The sequence below is a fragment of the Echiichthys vipera genome (genome assembly GCF_963691815.1).
Source record: "Echiichthys vipera genome assembly, chromosome: 21".
NCBI classification, from domain to species: Eukaryota; Metazoa; Chordata; class Actinopteri; order Perciformes; family Trachinidae; genus Echiichthys; species Echiichthys vipera.
The window spans coordinates 13,103,325-13,123,728 of record NC_139846.1 but is presented as its reverse complement, the minus strand read 5'-3'; the positions used below and the strand labels follow the sequence as shown (position 1 = coordinate 13,123,728).

The following is a 20,404-nucleotide window of genomic DNA, read 5'->3' as shown; positions in this document are numbered from 1 at the left end:
GGCACATACAGACACATTCACAGGTCAGTTATTGACACATAGATGTGTTGTATGTATTTATTGACTTCTTGTCTTGTGTGTGTGTGTGTGTGTGTGTGTTGTTTTCTCCTGCCACGGCCTCTCTGGTGCCCACAGAGCAGTTAGTGTTGACCACCATTAGGCAGGAGGCTTCTGAACCACAGGACCCAGGCGAAGGCACCGGCATTACCATGCGTTCCTGCCTCACAGACAGGTTTGATAAAAGTGAGTTTGCATCGAATTAGACTGGATGACGCCCCATTTATGTCCGGAATCCCAAGGTGCATGTGGCCAATGCGCAACAGATAAGAGCAGGTGTCTCCCAACCCCCGGCCCTCAAGAGCTACAACGTCTAGTTACTGACTAGAGTGTCTCTTGTTCTTCTCTGAAAAAGATTAAGACATGATATTTCTGCTGAGGACCCTGAATAATTTGTAGCTCCTTGGGGCCTGGAGTGATGAATGCTGGACTGGAATTAAACCTTTCACTGCATGTGCTTGTAGATAGCAGGTTGGCCACTTATGTCAGACAAATGCTGATGAAGACAGATCGATATGCACTAGGGTCTTTAAGCAAAATTTTCAATATAAATACATATGCACGCTGTAGAATACAACACATGCATGTGTGGACATGGCATGCCCAAACAGAGCATATACATGAACACTGCCGCTGTATTAGACATAAGTGACTGAGCTGGATTTAGGTAGGGAGCGGGGCAGCATGTTGGGGCCTTGCATGTTTTCTGGTCATTAAAAGATGTATGTTCACCTTTGTGTGTGAGAGAGTGCCCGTAAAACAGTGCTGTTGTGTGTGGGTGTATGTATATGTGCATATGCATACATTAGTGTTATGTGTATTTGTGTGCGTGCTGCAGTGTCACCTGTAGGATTATCAGGTTATGGATTAGCAGCAGGTGAAGTTGCAGAGCAGACACAGAGGGGATTATCATGCTCGTTCACTTGGCTCGTAAGTAGCTTTCTGGCCTTACTTCCTACTCTGTTACGGCTGCTCATGGACCCACTGGGAAGGCTTGAGGCCAGGTCAACCAGGTCCTGCAAAAAGGGCCTGCGGATCACCTAGGAGACCAAGACAGCCATGGGACGAAGGGCTCGTCCAGGCGGACGGCGCTCTGTTGGTAATGCTTTTCTTACTAGGCAGCAGGATTGTCAGGGGGGGGGATATTTTATGTTATTTAAATTTTATTGAAGTAAGTGAGGTGGTTCTGGTTCAGTGTTTAGCTCAAGAACACTTTGGGGCCAGTGGCTGTCCAGGATTAACACCTGAGTACTTACCGTTACCGGGCAATGACTCCAAAAAATTTGCGGCCATGTTGCCAAGTGAGGAAAACAAAATAATATGCTGGGATAAAATATGCACAGCTTATGACATATACTCGTATTTACCATGCACATTCAGCTATCCACGTGCATTTAAAATGAAAATTTTCAGATATGAAAGATGAAGTGGAAATGGCCAAAGATTCTGTCCTCAGTGTGGCTGTGTGTGCTTCGACAGCTGGGGATAATTGTAGCTTCTATAACCGCTGTTAGGATTAGTACATATCTATTTCCTTTCTGGCTAATTTTAGCTCTGGGCTGGGTGTTTGGAAGATGCATCAGACATGATTGGTTGAAATGTGAAAGCATCTCCAAAATCAAAATCAAATGTATATTCAAGACACTATTCTGACGCAGCTACAGAGGGAGACACCGTGATATTGGCGACTGGGTCACAGCACCGGGGCAGAGCGTCTTGTGAAATATGCTTTGCCATACTGGAAAATGCAGATGAATTATGCAGCCTATCTTTATCCATTATTCAGTAGCCTAGCCTGCTTTTTAACAGTGAAACTTTGGCTCCAGGCCGGGGCAGCTTAGTTTCACCCCCAAACTTCAAATACTGCAATACTCCATATTAAGGTTTCATGACGCTTGTGATTAGTGACATATTCAAAATAACATGCTTTAGGGATTTAATTGTCTGCATTACCCTTGTTCTGCTTACTGGAACAGGTGTTATATTTACCCACTGTGTAAAATGTGTTTTGTTTAATACGCTTTCTGGATGGAAGTTTGGTTAATTAATGCATAGGATTGTTTTTTAAGAAAGTGGACACATGTTGTTTGCACCTCTCCAAATAAATGGGTAGCTGGTAGTGTCTACTAGCAGGGTATGATGAGCTCAGATTGTTTGTTGAGGGTGGATCTGTCTAGTCTTACCTGTTTTTGGCTGCAGTTCATCAGACCTATGGTACCTGTCCAGCCAGCCCTGTGTGCTTCATGTGTAACTGACCTGACTGTGCTCTGCTGGGGTTTGCTGCTGCTGAGTCATCTGCAATGCATCAGTAATGAGTTACTGAGGTGACTGTGCCTCTACTCCCATCAGAGATGAGTAACCGAGGCATTGATCTCCTCAGACATGAATCAGAGCTGCAGTGGGCTGCTTAGAAAGCCACTATTGATCTGCTTAGAAAGGTAGAGGCTAGAAGGGTTAAACGGTGGAGGTAAGGGGGATATAGATTATATAGAAGTATCAAGATATTGAAAAGTAGACAATTAATGAGGAAGAGAGAAATGTATAAAAAAGAAAGAGAGCTGCGTTGTGACAGAAGGGGAAAATGACATTATAGATAATAATGTGCATCATCCTCCACTCCCTTTAACCTTGTATCATCCTTAATCATTTCCTTACAATCACTCACTATCTCGATTGACCCCAACTCCGTTTGCAGTGTGCTGAGCTGGGATTGTGACTTATAGCTCTGTTAGGTCCAGAGATAATAGCCCAGTCAGAGATATAGAGATGAGGGATAGACTTTGACCCTTGCTCTTTGCCATGTGCAGGCACTGTGGCCTGGTGTAGTATAGCAGTATAACGTTGAAGTTTTTAATGGTGTTTAAGCTCTCAAGCAGCTTCCTTAGGCAGTTGTAGAATGGCAATGACATATTTTACAATAAAGAACTGAAAGTTTACTTCTAAAACCCTAAACAAAACAAAGAAAGCTCTCCCCTTCAAATAACCCCACACTCAAAAAAAGAGGTTTCCTGTAAGCACACAACTTAATGTCTTTTTTATTGGAAAAGTGGAATGTGTCAATAGTGATAACATCACATCCAGCATGGCTTTTATCTGACTCGTTTTACAATTCCTCGCCTACTTTAGATCAACAAGCTTGAGTGGAATATAATGATATTTTGGTTATTGATGAGCGGAGAGATTGACCCGGATTGTAGTGCTGCAGAATGAGTTTGAGGACTGCGGAAATTCAATCTGCTAAACCCCGGCAGTACTTATTCATTTCTAAATTATTCATGCAATTAGCTTGTTGATGTTTTACCTTACAGCCCCCCCCCCCCCCCCCCCACACACACACACACACAGACACACTCTGCACAGATCCCAAGAAACTGTCCCACACAAATAAGAATTACAACACAGCTCACAATATATGAGCAATTGAGCACTACATGCACACTTCAAGGAATTGCTGGGATAATATATTATCAGAATAATTACATGATTTTGTGAGTGGCTTACCTGAGATTCCCCATGCATTCTAGATATAGATATGTTTATCTCGTTATTGGACACATACAGGGCATTTGCAAATTAAAGAGAAAGATATGAAGGGCAGAAACCTGTAGTGAGTGTTGCACGGGCATCACAGTGGAGGGTGAACGACGTGAAGTGATCACCTGATGGATGGTTCCTGTCATTTGACCCATCTGCCTGATCACAAAACCTTAAGGCGCTATCAGGCTTCTGGCCCTTTAAAAGCGGATCCCCGGCTTTGCCCCTCCGCGGCACTGAAGGAGCTCCATATGGCTTCCTCTTGGCTGCAACAATGAGTCGCCCGGCATCAAATTGGAGGGAGGAAATCGTTTAAAATCGTGCCCGATATATTAAAAAAGGTCTTTCTCGAGGCTGCAGGTGGCCAGATGACACGGCTGCGGAGCTTGGCGGGACCCACTATCTTTCACCAGGGGCAGGGAGCTTCCTCTTCATCACAGCCGAAGGAGGAGAGAGGAGGCACGGGCGCGCTGCTGCATCTGTCCTCGCCCAGGTTCGCCGTTTAGTTGTTGTAGCCTACCAGCTGAGTAAACTGTGGCGTCCAGTTTACTGTTTGCATTGCTCTCACTTCCCCACACAATGCCCCCGCAGCAGAACTATACATTATTATTTTCCCGTCATTAGGCTGCACTCGATGGATGAAAAATGTCCCGCTCCCGGAGCTCGGGCGGAGATCACGACGCTTTAAAATGGTTGGATGACAAAGCCGGGCGGTCTGGGAGGCAAGGGAGTCTGCAGAAGAAGCGTGTTGCATCCTATTCGGTGACTTTAGTGGGGTGATTTGTGTCTGCAGCTTAATGACAGCCGGGTCTCCTCTGTGTTACATGTGGACAAGTTGACGCGCTGATAAAACAGACAAACTCGGTGTGTTTGTTCGCCATTGTGCATCCCTCAGCACATCCATTATACGCAGGGGGTCCCGTGGGCGTCGCGAAACGCGCGTGTGTGCATTTGACGGTACCTGCATAATAATACTGAAAGACAAGGGGAGGGTGTTTATAACGGGAAATGTCATTGAATCGACCCCGACCGGCTTCAGCATACATCAGCATACAGTAGCCTCTAGTACTTATTGGTCGCCTTCGCTTTTGAACCGTAAACCACGTCTCCCATCTGTCTCTGTCTGTCTCTCTCTCTCCCTCGGTCTCTCTCCCCCTCTCTCTCTCTGTTTCTCTGTCTCACTGCCTCTCACTCGCACTCACTCAGCCTCGCCTCTCTCCCATCTATCCAACGGTGCAGGACCTGCTTGCTCGTCCGGCGGTTACCGCAAGGCAGATGATGAGATGTCCGGGACCACTTCCCAGGCGGAACCCGTAGACGCCACCGCGCGGACGGTGCTGCTCAACCGGCCACAGACTACCAAGTTTTGCGACAACCATGTCAGGTAGGTGTCACTCTGGGTTTTCACCTACCGACTGCACGTTTTTGCTACGATGCATGATGATGTGTGGCTTGTATGGTGTGCGTAGATAGACTAGATTAAAACTGAGTTAATGTTTATTTTTTCCCCCAAAAAGTTTTAATCTGTGCTTAATAAACCATTACAAAGTTTACCAGACTTGTGAAACCTGTTCATCTGATCTGACAGTTTGTCTTGTGCTTAAATACTTATATTTATATACAAGTATAAGTATTGTCATAAGTGTTGTGTGTGTGTATATTTATATATTAGTACAGGTTGTTTGCCTGCCTTAGGTCAGAGTGCAGGGTGCATTGTGGATATTTGCTCAGAGGGGCTTTATACCCATATTGTCAGGTTGAAGGACAGCCTGTTACCACCTGTTTATATGTTTTCTTCCTGGCATGCCATGTGCGACTGTTGGACTTTGGACCACTGAGAATTAGCATTTTTTCCCCCCTCTATCTTAAATATTGCCTTTTCTTTTAGTTTAAATCATAATCAATTCAAAGTTTGTTTGTTTTTATGTTTTACAAACGAAACTCCATTGATAAGGCTATTTAATAACTAACCTATTAAGTTGCAGCAGTCCCAATGAGTGAGGCTATGTCACTGCCTGAAGTCCACTTGAGAATCTCAGTGGAAACGTGCGTGGCTTAACAACTGAACATGACCATGTTGCTTAATCAATATGTCCTAATGGATATTTAAGGCTGCCAGTGAGAGTAAATGAACTACACTTACATGCGTTTGCGTAGATTTCTGAAACTAGCTGTGTCTGATTTCTCAGAACTTTTCATAGTTGTGACTTCTGTGGTCTGAAGTGGACAATAAATCTTGGACCACACGTCATAAGAGTATAATTATTTCACGTATTGTGCTGATGTGTCTTGAAGACCCCCCAGTGGTTCAACAGTGAACACAGTCAGACAATGAAGTCTATTTTATGAGCATCATCCCAGCTATCATTTGTATATTTATGTGGTCGTAAACAATAACTGTATTAGAGGTTGAAGTAGATAACAATGTAATTTGTCCCTTGTCTTTACCTTTGTATATGTACTACATGTGGTGCCTGGCGCCGAAGGGAGCACCGGGCTCATGTGTTATCCGAAGGGTTGTTAGTCAGTGGTCTGGCATTATTGTCAGGAGATTCCATTTCACTTTTAAAAGAGCCTATTTCAGCTCTGCGAATAAGATTAAGGCGAGTGCTGCCTGGCTCCTCTGATTGGGTCACGTGCGGCGCTCTGCCCCTTTCTGTACGCTGATTGGAAAGTCACAAGCACTCTGATTCCAGAGGGGTGCCCTCTCATGTCCCTGTGTTCCTGTAATTCCTTAGTTTACGTTTGAAAGGTTCAATAGCGTTATTGATTTTTCTGAGATTAAAGCCTTGTAGCTTTTATCTGTGTACTCAACTTCCCTCCATTCTATTCCCCAGGTACTCTGCTTCATTATTTCATTGTATGCAGTTGTGTTTAAACTTGAAAGGGAGCATAGTGCTGCTCTCCTGTGCAGCAAAATAACCTGCTCTATTATTCATAGACATAAAATCGTATAAGTGAATAATGTTTAGCTGAATCACACATGATACTTCAAAAAAATCCAAATTAAAACGGACAATTATTTTACATACATTTGTATTTTCGATGAATCTAAATGCCTGCATTTTTTTCTTGTATTCTTCCACTTAGAGGGTTGACCCCTCTCTGACTTCAACCCAGTGTTTTATTTTGTCTTATAATATATGAAGAACACTGGCCATTTTTGTTTAAATAAATAAATAAAACGTGAAAAAGTCAGAAAGCAGCAGGAGAGCATCACCCCTGCAGCTAACAGCTGCTAACACCACCAGCAAGTTTGACATCTATAGTATGAAAAATAACATGGCCTTTTGTTTTTTTTGCCTGGTACGCTGGAACTGTGTGTTTCGTTGTGTGAATGCGTGAAGTCTGATATCACTTGTCTTTGATCAGATTACGGCATCTTTATCTGCTGGATGGTGTAGTATCACTAACTCTGAGGTATCCAGAGCATCAGTGTCAGGACACTGAGTGTGTGTGTGTGTGACAGACTAACAGCTGTTGCTACTCTGTTTTGTGTGTAATGTCCTGCTCTTTGTAGTTTTGTGTCCATATGAGGGAGGCAGACGGAAAAAGCGGTTACGGGTTCATCTCCTAGGAGACTGTGAACTATGATGGAGGGGTGTGTTTTCCCATTTAGTGCGTAGAACTTGATGTACTCACAAACACACACACACACACACACACCATCCATTTAACTAATCTCAATGCAGAAGCTCCTACTTTTCACTCAGCCTGAAAAAAACAAGGCAGGCCTTGACTTGAAGGTTGACTTTTTTTATTTGTTGCCTCGCTTAAAAGCTCTTACGGTAGCTCCTGGCTATAACGATGCTAATCAATACAGTTGTCTGATCGATGCAGGTGTCTGACAGACAAGTTGAGGCCGACAAGGTCTCTTGCACCTATTTTATGGGGTGCTTGGTTTAAATTTAGATTGCTGGATATAAAGTATTAATCTATTCATAGGTGTGATGTGTGTGCATCCCATTATGGCTCTGTTTGCCCTCTCAGACCACAATTAAGTGTTTCAAGTGCTGCAGTATTAAAACCCAAATGGAGTCTGTTGCTAATGCTGTTTCAGCGTGTCAGGTGAAAAAATCATTAGCGCACAATTTATGCATGAATTTGTATTTTGCTAATGCACTACCTGGCTCTGCCCCCACCTGTCTGAGTGTAAACAAAATGTCAAGTCTCCTCCCTCCTTGTCTTCTTTCTGCAGTACCACCAAGTATGGGGTTCTCACCTTCCTGCCCCGGTTCCTGTATGAGCAGATCAGGCGGGCTGCCAACGCCTTCTTCCTGTTCATCGCACTCATGCAGGTAAACCCCGCACACAAAAAACGGTACTAACAGTGATAAGCGCTGTGGGCTCGGTGTGCTGCTTGATTTTATTTTTGATTCTGCGGCCCACACAGGCTTTTAGAAGATTCTCATGAAGACGTCTTGAAGAAAACATGGCAGGATTCCCACAGACCTAGCTATTTTTTGAAATACCAAGTTAAGGATTATTGAGTGTTGTTTTCTAGTTGGCAAAAGGTGAGATTTGGTACATTACATCAGAAAGCCAGAAGGAACACAATAAAAGATAAATATGAATATTTCACAAATGGGCCATATGACACGTTTATGTTGGAATGAATATATCAGTACATATTTATTCAATACTACTAATTAACTTGCAAAATATAATATCGCATGTCATTTTTATCCATCATTTCTAAACCGATAAAAGAAGAAATTTGTAGAGATTGTCCAATACCATTTTTTCCTTTTTACTTACGATACCTGAAGCTGTGTACTGATCTGATACCAGTGCGTTAATAGAATATATATTATTATTTTCCACACTACCAACCCTATTTGGATGTAATATTATTGCTGTCGTTGGTTTTGTAAAACATCAACAAAGAACTTTCTTTTATTATTTAGTTTGAGAGTCAGTCATAAATAAAAAATAAATCTAGGAATAAATAACAATTCCTTTATAAAAAAAAAAAAACTGTTAAAGTGCAGCAACAAATAATAATAATAAATAAAACTAATGATTTATCCAGGTGACACTACCTTTATAAGTAGTTTTTTTTTCAGGGCTAAATTACGTGGTATTGTATCGGTATAGACTCATAAAGCATTTTAGTGAGTATCTGAGGCATTTCTGATAATGGTGTCAATGGTGGAGTAACTAATAATAAAAATAATAGAAGATAAACACTGATCCCACTCTGTAGTCGCCCTGATTGGTTTTATATTTTCCATTTCTAAGGGAGAAGACAGACACTTGTTTTGTATTCCTCTGTGTGATCCTCGTGAAAAGTCCCACTGCCTTCCATCATGCTCACATTGCTCTGTCCACCCATTAAAGATTCATTGTATAGTACATTTTCCACGGCCTGGTCTAATGTTTTTCTGTGCCATCACAGTCGTGGTCCATTATGTATGCTTTAAGCTACTCAACACTCGCTATCAGCAATCACGTCTGAGTGCTGCTTCTCTTGACTCTTATCAGCAAATCCCGGATGTTTCGCCGACTGGTCGCTACACCACGCTGGTCCCGCTCATCTTCATCCTCACTGTGGCCGGGATCAAAGAGATCATAGAGGACTATGTGAGTACCACAGCACCGCCTGTTGCTACTTTTTTAAACGATTAAGTACAGGAGAAAGGAGCATCATATGGATATCTTTTGAAAAAGCTAACGCGTCTATATCTTTGTCTTTACAGAAAAGACACAAAGCCGACAACACAGTAAACAAGAAGAAGACAACAGGTATCGTCTGCGTGTCTGTACTTGTTAATGTGCGTCAACTGTCTGTGCACTTTTCCATGCGAGTGCGCTGGTGTCTGTTTGTGTGGGTTTTGTTTTCTTTTCACGGCTGAGTGAATGGCTGTTTTCTGTCACTCACTATACTGCAGGCCCCAGACAAAAAGTTTAGTCGCTATGAATACTGTATGAGTGCTGCTCTATAGGCTGACTGATGGCTGTGTTGTCCTTGTCTCTCAGTGCTGCGGAACGGAGCCTGGCAGACGATGATCTGGAAACAGGTATCATCATCATCATTATCACGGAATTCATCTTTGTTGCTCTCTCAGTCCTCACTCCTGTGCTTTGCCTTTCTCTCTACCTCGCTCAGTCTTTAATATTCAGTTTTTCTATACATTATTGGCATGAATGACATAAAAATAATACTATAAGAAGAAGATCTTAAGGAGTGCGAGCTTCAAAGAAACATATCGTCTGAAAACAGTTCATCAGCAAAAACTTTAAAATAATGTATATTATGTATGTGTATGTATATATTTGTGTATACTGTATATTGCATATTATAAGATGAAGAAGAAAAATTGCAAAACACTGCAAAAGCAGGAACAGTAACAAAATGGCGGTCTGGTTTTGTAAAATTGGGGATTACCATATTCATAATTTCTTGGCATGTTTTTATTATTAAATGGTTCAGTTTTACAAAGTTATTCCATATTTTCTCCTTTGGATTCCAGGATTTCTTGTGTTCCACTTCTTGAGGCTAGACTGTAGTCACTCTGTCTGTTTTTGGTCAGGAACGGCCTGTGCTTTTGGATCCCTGACAGTGAAAAGATACCAATTAGTATTGATGTTTTAGGGCCAAACAAGTCAGTTAGTGGGTGATTTGTCCAATATTCCACATACTGTGGGCCCGTCTTGTTGAATAATTAGGTTTTCTGCAGTTTATCCGAACCAGTGAGTCTCTTACCACACAAAGTTATTTATTCCAGTGTAATCTCTGCCTAGTTTAAGTTACCTGAGCAACCTGAACTCTCTATAATGCATGTTCACTGTATGTTCTTGTGCACTGAATGCATTGCTATTTTCTTGAGCTGTGATCTTGTTCTTGAATGTACCCATTAACTGAGTCCAGCTGTGCACAGTCTTGCTCCAGCAGCTCATATCAAATCAAACTCGAGTCCTCGTTATGTGGTGTAGAGCAGGAATGTAGTCCCCTTGTTATTCAGGGTCAGAAAAGCTGAAGGGATTTATTCCAGCTGCCCTGCTAACTTAATAATCTTCAAAGAGAGGTGGTGACAAGTCATTTCCTTGAAACGCTTCATTTTTCTTGAAGTTTTTTTTAAAAAGCTACAGATTTCTATGGATAATATTGAATGGCTTTTTTTTTTCTCTTCTCCTTCTCTCTGTTTACTACATTCTCGTAATTTCTGTGTCTCACTCTGGTCTGCCTCTGTTGCAACCTAATCAGAAGAGTTCAAGCTATGCCCTGCTGTTACTCACTGTCACTTTAAGTCTTCCTCTCTCTCTATTGGCTGCCTCTGGTTTGGTCACTAATTAACTTGCCTCATGTTTCCTCTCTTTGTCTCCCTCCCTTACCCCTGACCCCTCTGCCTTAACACCCCTCTATCTTCCTCCCCACCTTTTTTCTATCTCACGCTGTCGCACTGCTGCGTCCTGGCCACAAGGTGGCAGTAGGAGACATAGTGAAGGTGACCAATGGCCAGCACCTTCCAGCTGACATGGTTATTGTGTCCTCCAGGTCAGACTCGTGTGCGTGTGCGTGTGTGTGCGTCTGTGTGTGTGTTAGGGGTTGAGTGTGATGATTATTTTCCTTACCAATCAATCAGTTTACTTGTCTTTTGTATAATTACTTTTATAAAAAGATTTTTTGAAGTTAAAAACAGTCAAAACTCGAAAAGCGTTCAAATCATTGAAAGAAAGCAATTATTTATCTTTGAGAAGCAAATGTTTAATAATAATGGTGTTAAAGTTATTATTAAAAAAGATAATTCCTTAATCGATTATATATCATTCAAAATTGTCATTGACTGATTTCCTGTCAATTGATGGACGATTCATGTTAAGCGCTGCAGTGTCGTGTTGCCTCTTCTCCACAGCGAGCCTCAGGCCATGTGTTACACTGAGACCTCCAACCTAGACGGAGAAACCAACCTGAAGATCAGACAGGTATGACACACAAGCAAATCTCTCTTTGATAGATTTCATTTGAAAAACGACAATCCTCACTTTTAAATCAATCAATCGATCACATTTTATTTCTATAGCACATTTATAGACGGCTTGCTTCACAAGAAAGTGCTTAAGTGCAATAAACATAAGAATGACCTGAGGCAAGAAGAGAAAAGGGTTAAAAGACAATTACTGCACTTACTGTTAAAATAATGCAAAAGAAAAGTGAAAATTTAAAAGGTAACCAGGGGACACTATGCACTGGCACTTAAAAAGGAGACACTAATCAAAGGCAATGAAAAAAGCTGGGAATATTTAGAGACAGGGTGCACGGATGTCGGTCACACATACGGTGTATAGTTTTTGTTCTCTTTTCATCGCTTATTTTATTGTTATTTGACCGGTTTTGTTTCATGAACCTTGCTTATTCCCTGATGTACTTTGTGATAATCCTGTACGGTAAAAAATGCTCCATCGATAAACCTTCCTTGACTTGTCATGTTTATTGTTTTTCCAGGGTCTCTCACTCACAGCTACTTTTCAGACCCTGGAGGATTTGATTGCGTTATCTGGTCGTTTGGAGTGTGAAGGCCCCAACAGACACCTGTATGACTTCACTGGTACACTGAGGCTGGAGAACCTGAAGTGAGACACACACACACACACACACACACACACACACACACACAGCTTTTTCCTGATCACTTATTTATAAGCAAGTGTATTGTCAGTGTTATTTGCTATTTGGTTGTTGTTGTTGTTGTTGTTTTTGTTAAACTCTTAAGCAAATAGTATTCAAATGGTATAGTTACTGTATATATAGTTATATTATATACATACATTTTAAAAGACAACCAGGAAACTGCAGCCTTTCATAGTAAAATCATTTGTTTTAAAATAAAAAAAATATGCAAAACAAATTAAAACTTGAGAACTGAACAGAAAAGAAGAAAACTTGAATTGTGCTCACAAAATTAAAAAAAAAAAAAAAAGGCAGGTTGCCCTAAATCTGATCCTTCTGATTTCCTCCCTTGTTCTCCTTAGTCCAGCTCCCCTGGGTCCAGACCAGGTGTTGCTGCGCGGCGCCCAACTCCGAAACACGCAGTGGGTCGTGGGAATTGTCGTCTACACTGGTCATGACTCCAAACTGATGCAGGTAAACCCAGTGTCTTTTTCTGAATTCAGCAAACTGTGTAAATTACGTGAAGAATCTTGGCTTCAAAACAAGTTTAATCTGATATTATTTAATAATTCCTTCCTTGTGAACCTCATATGAGTGGTTTAGAGCTTTTAACTGAATGACACATTCACAGCTGCGAGCACATCCAAGTCCCAGCGTTTGGATTTTTTGACCCATTCTTCTGCCAAATATGATTTTGTAATTGTGTATGACAAATTAAATTATCAAAGAAAAAGTGTTTGAAGGCTACTGCAAGTGGACTTCCTCCCAGATAAACCATTGTAACTGAATGAAGCTGTGCCCTCACCCAGCAACATCTTGATGTGAGTGTCTTTGTGTTGTGTTCACTGACCTGTCAACCTGCCAGAACTCCACCAAGGCACCGCTGAAGCGCTCTAATGTGGAGCGGGTGACCAACATGCAGATCCTGGTCTTGTTTGGCATCCTGCTGGTTATGGCCCTGATCAGCTCCGTGGGCGCCGCTATCTGGAACAAAGAACATACTGAGGATGCCTGCTGGTACCTCTCCCGGGCTGGTGAGAATGCACGCATACCACATTTCACAACCTGTATCTTAACAGTAATGAAATGGGATTAGCACACACTTTTCGGTTCAGTAATCATGTAATTATATCGTGTGTTCTTGCAGGTGACATCTCCACTAACTTTGCCTATAACCTGCTGACGTTCATCATCCTGTACAACAACCTGATCCCCATCAGCCTGCTGGTCACTCTGGAGGTGGTCAAGTTCACACAGGCCCTCTTTATCAACTGGGTATGGGCCATGTGTGTGTGTGTGTGTGTGTGTTTTGGTTATGCATGTTTTCAAATGAACTAAATATTCCTTATGACTTTGCTTGTGTTTTTGTTTTTCCCCTCAGGACATGGAGATGTACTATGCAGAGACGGACACACCAGCCATGGCTCGAACGTCCAATCTTAATGAGGAACTGGGCCAGGTCAGTCGTAATTACTAATTACTCATAATCAGTGGCTTTAGGATAGTATTGGTAAGTAGGAAAGCCCAAAGTTAGCATTACATACACACTCTTGTCCTGTGTTTGCTTTCATTACCATCTGTCTGTCTTTTCCAGGTGAAGTATCTCTTTTCCGACAAAACAGGAACTCTGACCTGTAACGTCATGCACTTCAAGAAGTGTACCATTGCAGGAATTACATATGGGTTAGTCATCTCTATTTATTTATTTTTTCTATATAAATTCTTTCTCGCCTTTTAGCGCTTCCTGTAAAAAGAGCCACCTACTAAAGGAAAATGAGCTCTTAACGCCACTAAATCCACTTTAGCACAGAGTAACCTTCTAATCTCCATGTCTCAGACTAACATGCAGAATGAACTGTTATTAATTCAGTCGACTAAACCTTTGCATGCTTGATCAAAATTACTACAAACTAATGAACTCATCAACTGATTGATTCCTTTTCCAATACGACCTCACTGATCACTGCAGCCACTTCCCTGATCTTGACTGTGATCGTTCCATGGAGGACTTCAGGTTGGTGACCTTCTCATCTGTCCTCCCCTTTTCTGATATTCCTTTCTCCATTTTTAGGATTTGCATGTTTTTGAGAAATCATTGTACTTGTACATTACATGCACTGATCCTGGAATAAAAACCCTCCCCTTTTTTACTCCTGAAATCAATCTATTTTTCTTGTCTCACAGCAATCTGCCGTCCAGCAGCAATAACTCTACAGAGTTTGACGACCCAACTCTCGTCCAAAACATCGAGAACCATGTAGGTGTCTCTGAAGCTTTCCATGTATTTCTTTATTTGAAGCAAACCTAGGATGCCTGTGAACGTTTACCACGTCTGTTTGTGTGTATGTGTTCAGCCTACATCACCTCAGATCTGTGAGTTCCTCACAATGATGGCAGTGTGCCACACCGTGGTCCCAGAGAGAGAGGAAAACCAGATCATTTACCAGGCCTCTTCGCCAGACGAAGGAGCACTGGTCAAAGGGGCCAAAGGGCTCGGCTTTGTCTTCACCGCAAGAACCCCGCATTCAGTTATAATCGAAGCTGTAAGTGTGCATCTGTGTGTTTTACTTCCTTTTTTTTGCAAATATAAGAGCTGACATTTTGTTGTTGTTTTTTTTTCAGAGAGGAAAAGAGATGAGCTATGAGCTACTGAATGTGCTGGAGTTTTCCAGGTAATACTCCCATAAATGTCATTCTCAGTCGGTAAATAACTCTGTAATCTCAGACTGTAGTTTTGAAACTAAACCTACTGCTTCCTACACAGTAACCGCAAACGCATGTCTGTGGTGGTCAGAACCCCCAATGGGAAGCTACGGCTGTACTGCAAAGGAGCTGTATGTTTTTCTCATTATAACTTTAATTCAGCACTTCAAATATCTTTGCACATTTGTCATTGATGCTCATTTTGTTGTTTTTCAGGATAATGTGATTTTTGAGCGTCTGACTGAGGCATCCCAGTACAAAGACTTAACTATCGCTCATCTGGAACAGTTTGCTACTGAAGGTAAAGAAAGAAAAAAAAAAGCGAGGGAGAGGAAGTCATAGTTGAGTTTTTCTCTGTTGAAAAGATACTTCACTGGACATCCGTTTATCTTTGTGTCGACTTCCTTACAGTTCTCTGTCTTTTTACTCCGACTCAACTTTGGGGGCAAACCTGAAGGGAATTGCTTCAGATTTGGCTCAAAGTTCCCACTCACTGTGACCTCACAAAAAACATTCTTGACCATACCTCAAGAATTCATATGATAATTATGGCAAGTAGTGACATTTTATACCCAAAAGGTCAAAGGTCAACATAACTGTGACGTCATTATGTTCTGCAAAAAAATGCTTGTTTTCGCCATTAGTAAACGCCAAAATTCTATTGCTCTTTCTCAGATATGTGATCATATTTCACGTCTGATACTGAATCGGTGACACTAATCCTGAAACAAGTGATTGTTTAGTTCTTCCATGGTGACAGGTTGAACATTTTTGTGTGAAGCATCAACGTTTCACCAAAAATCACACTTGATACCTTTTTTATTGAATTCTTTCAAAGTCTTCAGTACTTGTCTTGGGACTGGTCTGAATTAAGCTCTAACTGTCAAGACTTTAAATTACTTGATCCCACCTCTGGTTGAGTTTGCTCCTTTCTATCTGAGTCTCAATTATAAACTTAATATATTTTCCATGATAACACTGATTGATCGACTTATCCTCCTCCCATCACTCCAGGACTGAGGACTCTGTGTTTTGCCTATGTGGATCTGGATGAAGACGCCTACCAGGAGTGGCTGAAGGAATACAATCGTGTCAGCACTGTGCTCAAAGACCGCGCTCAGAAACTAGAGGAGTGTTATGAACTACTAGAAAAGGTAAACAACCCACTACCTTGTTCTCTGTAGTCATGTGTGTTGTTGGTCTCCGACCTTATGTGCGATGTCTTTAAATCAAAGAAAGGTCTGAAAAATTCCTTCTGACACACACACACACACACACACACAAATGTACACAACATACAGTTTGCCAGCAGGTGGCAGAGTGACCTCATTGATTCCCACACTTCAATAAACACGGTGCTCCTTCATTACTCATCACATCAGTAAACTGCAAAACAAAGTCAGATTTCCCCTTTTTAAGGTGTGTGTCTTCTCTTTTAACAGATGTAAATACTGCTTCTTTTTAAAGGGATGACGTTGTGGAAGTCTTGTATTGGTTGATCAGAAAGTTTGCACTTACTGTAATGGGGGAAAAAGTAATACAGAGATTTCAGAAAGGGGGAGGATATTCAGAAGAGAGTTGAACTAATTGGTGGGAAAACCAAGGATTCAGAGCAGAGTAGGTGAGAAAAGTAAGTGAAGAGGGGAAAAGGAAGCAGGAGGGGGAGGAGGAGGGGAGCTCAGACTGGGAGACCACAAGGATAATTACCTGCACTAGCCTGCCAAAAGCCCATAAAACTGAAGTCAACAACACAGTAGTGTTAACTTGTGAGTCCGTGCGAGTGTTTGTGTGTGCGTCCGAGTGTGTCTAATGAGGGTACACATGCATTTAAATGCTGAACAAATTAAAGCTAGGGGGGTAAAGGTAATTGGTTAACTTCTTGGCACGAAGACACAGAGTTGGTACAGAGGTCTAAAACGAGCTGCTGTACCAACTGAACTGAACTTGCTGGCATCGTTCTCATCCTCTAACTAGATATGGATGATGTTCTCTGGAGAGAAAGAGCCCTCACATACAGGCCGGGGCTGAATTTGTTCTCTAAATAAGACTTCCCCTCTTTTGTTCTCACTCTCTTTTTGAATATTCTCAAATTATATTTTGTCTCTTGTTCAACCCACAGAACTTACTGCTGTTGGGCGCCACAGCCATAGAGGACCGTCTGCAGGCTGGCGTGCCAGAGACCATCGCCACTCTGATGAGGGCCGACATAAAGATCTGGGTCCTCACTGGAGACAAGCAGGAGACGGCCATCAACATAGGTAAGAGTTACGCATTTACGATTAACACTGAAAATGTGAGATTAATGTCAGAGGACGGCGAGTTCTGCCGTATTGGAGTATTTGCCGTTGATGTCGTGAAATCCAGTGATGTGGTGGAGGTTTCCTTGTCACTGCAGCCTGACAGGCCGCAGTGTAGAAAACCGTATCATTGTGGAGTTTATTAGATCATGGCTAGAAGAAAAGCGGCCATTGTGGGGTCTGTGAAATGCCAGACATGTCTCCATTCTCTAATTGAAATGTGCAAGTGGCCAGTATCTGCAGGGTAGAAGAAGGACTTGAAGTCGTGCAGCAGTGACAGTAGTGCGTTTTGTTTCTCTAGGCGGTGTCCTTTGAGACTGTACTATATAAAAATATATACATTTCATTTTTCACACATCTTTATTATTTTTATGATTAAAACTTTATTTAACCATAGCAGCAATACAAAGAACTTTCAAACATGCACTCAAACATTAAATACATAAAACAAACATACAGTATTAGCTCACAATACAGGATTTCAACAAACATGCAAACTGGACCTGCGCGATATGAGAAAAATATTCAGATACAGAAGTGTAATCAGTTCTGCTGTACTGTTGCTCTCATACGGCTAAAATACAACAAATTACTTGTCGGAAAAAAAAGGGAAATTATTTCCAACATTGTTTTGTTGAACAAATTGTGAACTAAACACAAAAGGCACTATTAAAAATAATGCTCGTAACATTTCAAAGGGCAGTTTTCTACTGATACTTTCTCTTAACTAACTAAAAAAATCTGTGTTGCAGTCTTATGCAATGTGTTAATTCCGGCGTAAAATCATCCCAGGGTCTTTTTTGGCAAATACACTCATCAAATAAGCCATTAAGACAATTTTTTTCATGTAACAACTATTAACGGAGAAATCCTGGACAATCGCTAACAGCCAAATGCGGCTAACATTGATCAGCAGCACGATGAACGCATTAAAACGTCTTTTTAACCACTAATACTGCTAATGATAACACCAAACCTCTGCAGTAGCATGATAAGAGTCATCACACTGTAACACGTCACACGCATTGATGACGTCATTGCGATGCGTCGCTTTGTTTACAAATCTTTCCATAGACTTCGGAGTCAACGTGCGTCTTGTCCAACTGTTTTTGCAGTAAACACTCCACCTCCGCATCACACTGACGTGAACCTTTTGCCGCCATTGTTTTAAATGTCCGCGCATGGTCCACCTTTTTTTTTTTTCTAGGTCCAAACTGGCGCACATAAAAGGACGTCAGAGCCGCCATAGACCTCGTGCTCGTGCTCCTACATGTGCGCACACTCGCGCTCGTACATGTGCAAACAGGCTTTACAAAAGCCCACCTCTCCCAAACGGTCCGTGGCCGGCAAGCGTGCCACAGCGGGGCGCGGTACGGTTGCACTCACACTGGTCAAACGAACTAGACTTTACCCGTGGAACCTGTTTGGGGGGGGGGGGGGGGTATTTTATAAAGTCAGAGACCAAGAGCAGACATTTCATCAAAGTAGAAAGTCATTTACATTCATCGCCTTGGCAACTAGGCGTAGAGACGTAACTGCACCGTTGACAAGCCTCTCCTGGCAGCACGTGTTTCAAGCACCCGTTTGTGAACTTGTTTTTCTAGCTGTGGCTATCTAGCCTTTAGCTGGCGATTAGCTTTTTTTGTTTTCTTTATTGCGGTCAGAGCATTCTCAGCTTTACACCAGTCCCTCACAAGTTTCTCGCTCACTCCAAACTTTCTTTCTGCTGCTCGATTATTGTTTTCACCTTCAGGGGTACAAGAGTAATAGGAGTAGCAGATACTGACACACAAACCTAGAGCGCCCTTCTCGCGACTGTTATTGTGAAACTGACAAAAAAATGATACAGGTATATTTTAATATATAAGTCGCACCTGAGTATAAGTGGCAGGACCAGCCAAACCATGAAAAAAAGTGTGACTTATAAACCAGTTAATACGGTATTAATACTTTGTTCTCTAATTCTGATCTCCAGTGTAATCTATTCCTGGCAATACATGGCATTATAAGACTCAACTGCTCTCTACACCTGTATCAGTATTCAGAATAATTGTGAGTTCCGCTGCCTTCAATTGGTGCATGATGTAGTTGAGCTATGCGTAACAGACTACAAAAGAGATATATTAATTGCCGGAGGCTGATGGAGGAGAATGGAGTCAGATAGCCGTGTGTTGTTTGCAGCGGGGTTTTTACAAATCCAGTCGTACATGGGACCAGTTTTTCACCTGTGTTTTGGGGTTTAAGTAAATCAAATCCCTCTCCCATCCCCCGTTCTCCACCTTCCACTAACTGTTTCTGTTTCTCAGGTTACTCCTGTCGTCTGGTGACACACGGCATGTCCCTCGTCATCGTCAACGAGGACTCTCTGGATGTGAGTAGACCCTCTGTTTATGTGTTCACTCTGTACAGTATTGGGGACTGTTTGTGTACAGCGAGGGTGATGTGGAGGGGTCTTAAGCAGGTTACCGTGGGAACTAAGGTGTGGTCCACAGCCAAAGTGGTGGGTTGGGCTCTTTGTGTGCTCTCAGGTGCAGGTAATTAAAGTCTCTGGTATCCCCTTTTGGAGAAAGGGATGAAAAGAGACAAGTAGTGAGCTATCACTTCTTTCCCTCCCCTTCTGTTTGTTCACAACATACACATACAGTATCCAACTTTCAACAATCAGACAGTATTCTCACATTTGTGCGTCTTTATCTAACCTATTTCTAGCTAACCAGCACAGCACACACACTGTTCACATGTACGTATGTTCCGCTTGCTATTTAGAGTCAGATCTGAGACCTCTAGATTAGATTTATACCACTGTTATGTGTTCTTTGCGTCCAGGTTTCATGTGTGACTGCTTAACCTAAGTGGCGTGATTACTGTCATGTGTCTCTGTGTCTGTCTCTCTTATTACACACTTAGACACACTCCCCGACTACCACATTTGTGCTGCTTACACTCAAACACACACACTCAATCGTAGTGTGTTCAGTTTTTCATAGTTTGTTTATATGTGAGACTGAGGAGATTATGCCTCATAAAATTTAAGCGTCGGAACTGTGTGTGCTTGTGTGTATTTGTTTATGGGTGTTTGTGTGCGTGAGCGCCTGTTTGTGAACCCAAAGAGGGATTTTATTAGTCTATGGCATGATCAACATGGCATTGGAGACCTCTATGCGGTGAACATCGCGTCCAACTGGAATCCTGTGTGAAAGGA

The 20,404-nt window shown here is 42.0% G+C and overlaps 1 protein-coding gene across 1 annotated transcript in view; it reads left to right on the top strand.

The window, feature by feature from the left end:
- Positions 1-20,404, top strand: part of LOC310963335 (phospholipid-transporting ATPase IB-like) — a gene marked incomplete at both ends in the record, with an annotated part of 40,678 nt that overhangs the window by 2,823 nt on the left and 17,451 nt on the right. Inside the window, 23 exons of the mRNA XM_083936079.1 lie at positions 136-243; positions 4,831-4,975; positions 7,790-7,889; positions 9,076-9,174; positions 9,291-9,336; positions 9,571-9,611; positions 11,016-11,089; positions 11,448-11,517; positions 12,038-12,165; positions 12,565-12,676; positions 13,068-13,236; positions 13,350-13,477; positions 13,584-13,661; positions 13,797-13,885; positions 14,172-14,216; positions 14,387-14,459; positions 14,557-14,745; positions 14,825-14,874; positions 14,967-15,036; positions 15,122-15,206; positions 15,920-16,059; positions 17,025-17,163; positions 19,509-19,573. Of these exons, the coding sequence (XP_083792205.1) occupies positions 136-243; positions 4,831-4,975; positions 7,790-7,889; positions 9,076-9,174; positions 9,291-9,336; positions 9,571-9,611; positions 11,016-11,089; positions 11,448-11,517; positions 12,038-12,165; positions 12,565-12,676; positions 13,068-13,236; positions 13,350-13,477; positions 13,584-13,661; positions 13,797-13,885; positions 14,172-14,216; positions 14,387-14,459; positions 14,557-14,745; positions 14,825-14,874; positions 14,967-15,036; positions 15,122-15,206; positions 15,920-16,059; positions 17,025-17,163; positions 19,509-19,573 (2,243 nt within the window). The remainder of the gene's footprint in view (positions 1-135; positions 244-4,830; positions 4,976-7,789; positions 7,890-9,075; positions 9,175-9,290; positions 9,337-9,570; positions 9,612-11,015; positions 11,090-11,447; positions 11,518-12,037; positions 12,166-12,564; positions 12,677-13,067; positions 13,237-13,349; positions 13,478-13,583; positions 13,662-13,796; positions 13,886-14,171; positions 14,217-14,386; positions 14,460-14,556; positions 14,746-14,824; positions 14,875-14,966; positions 15,037-15,121; positions 15,207-15,919; positions 16,060-17,024; positions 17,164-19,508; positions 19,574-20,404) is intronic.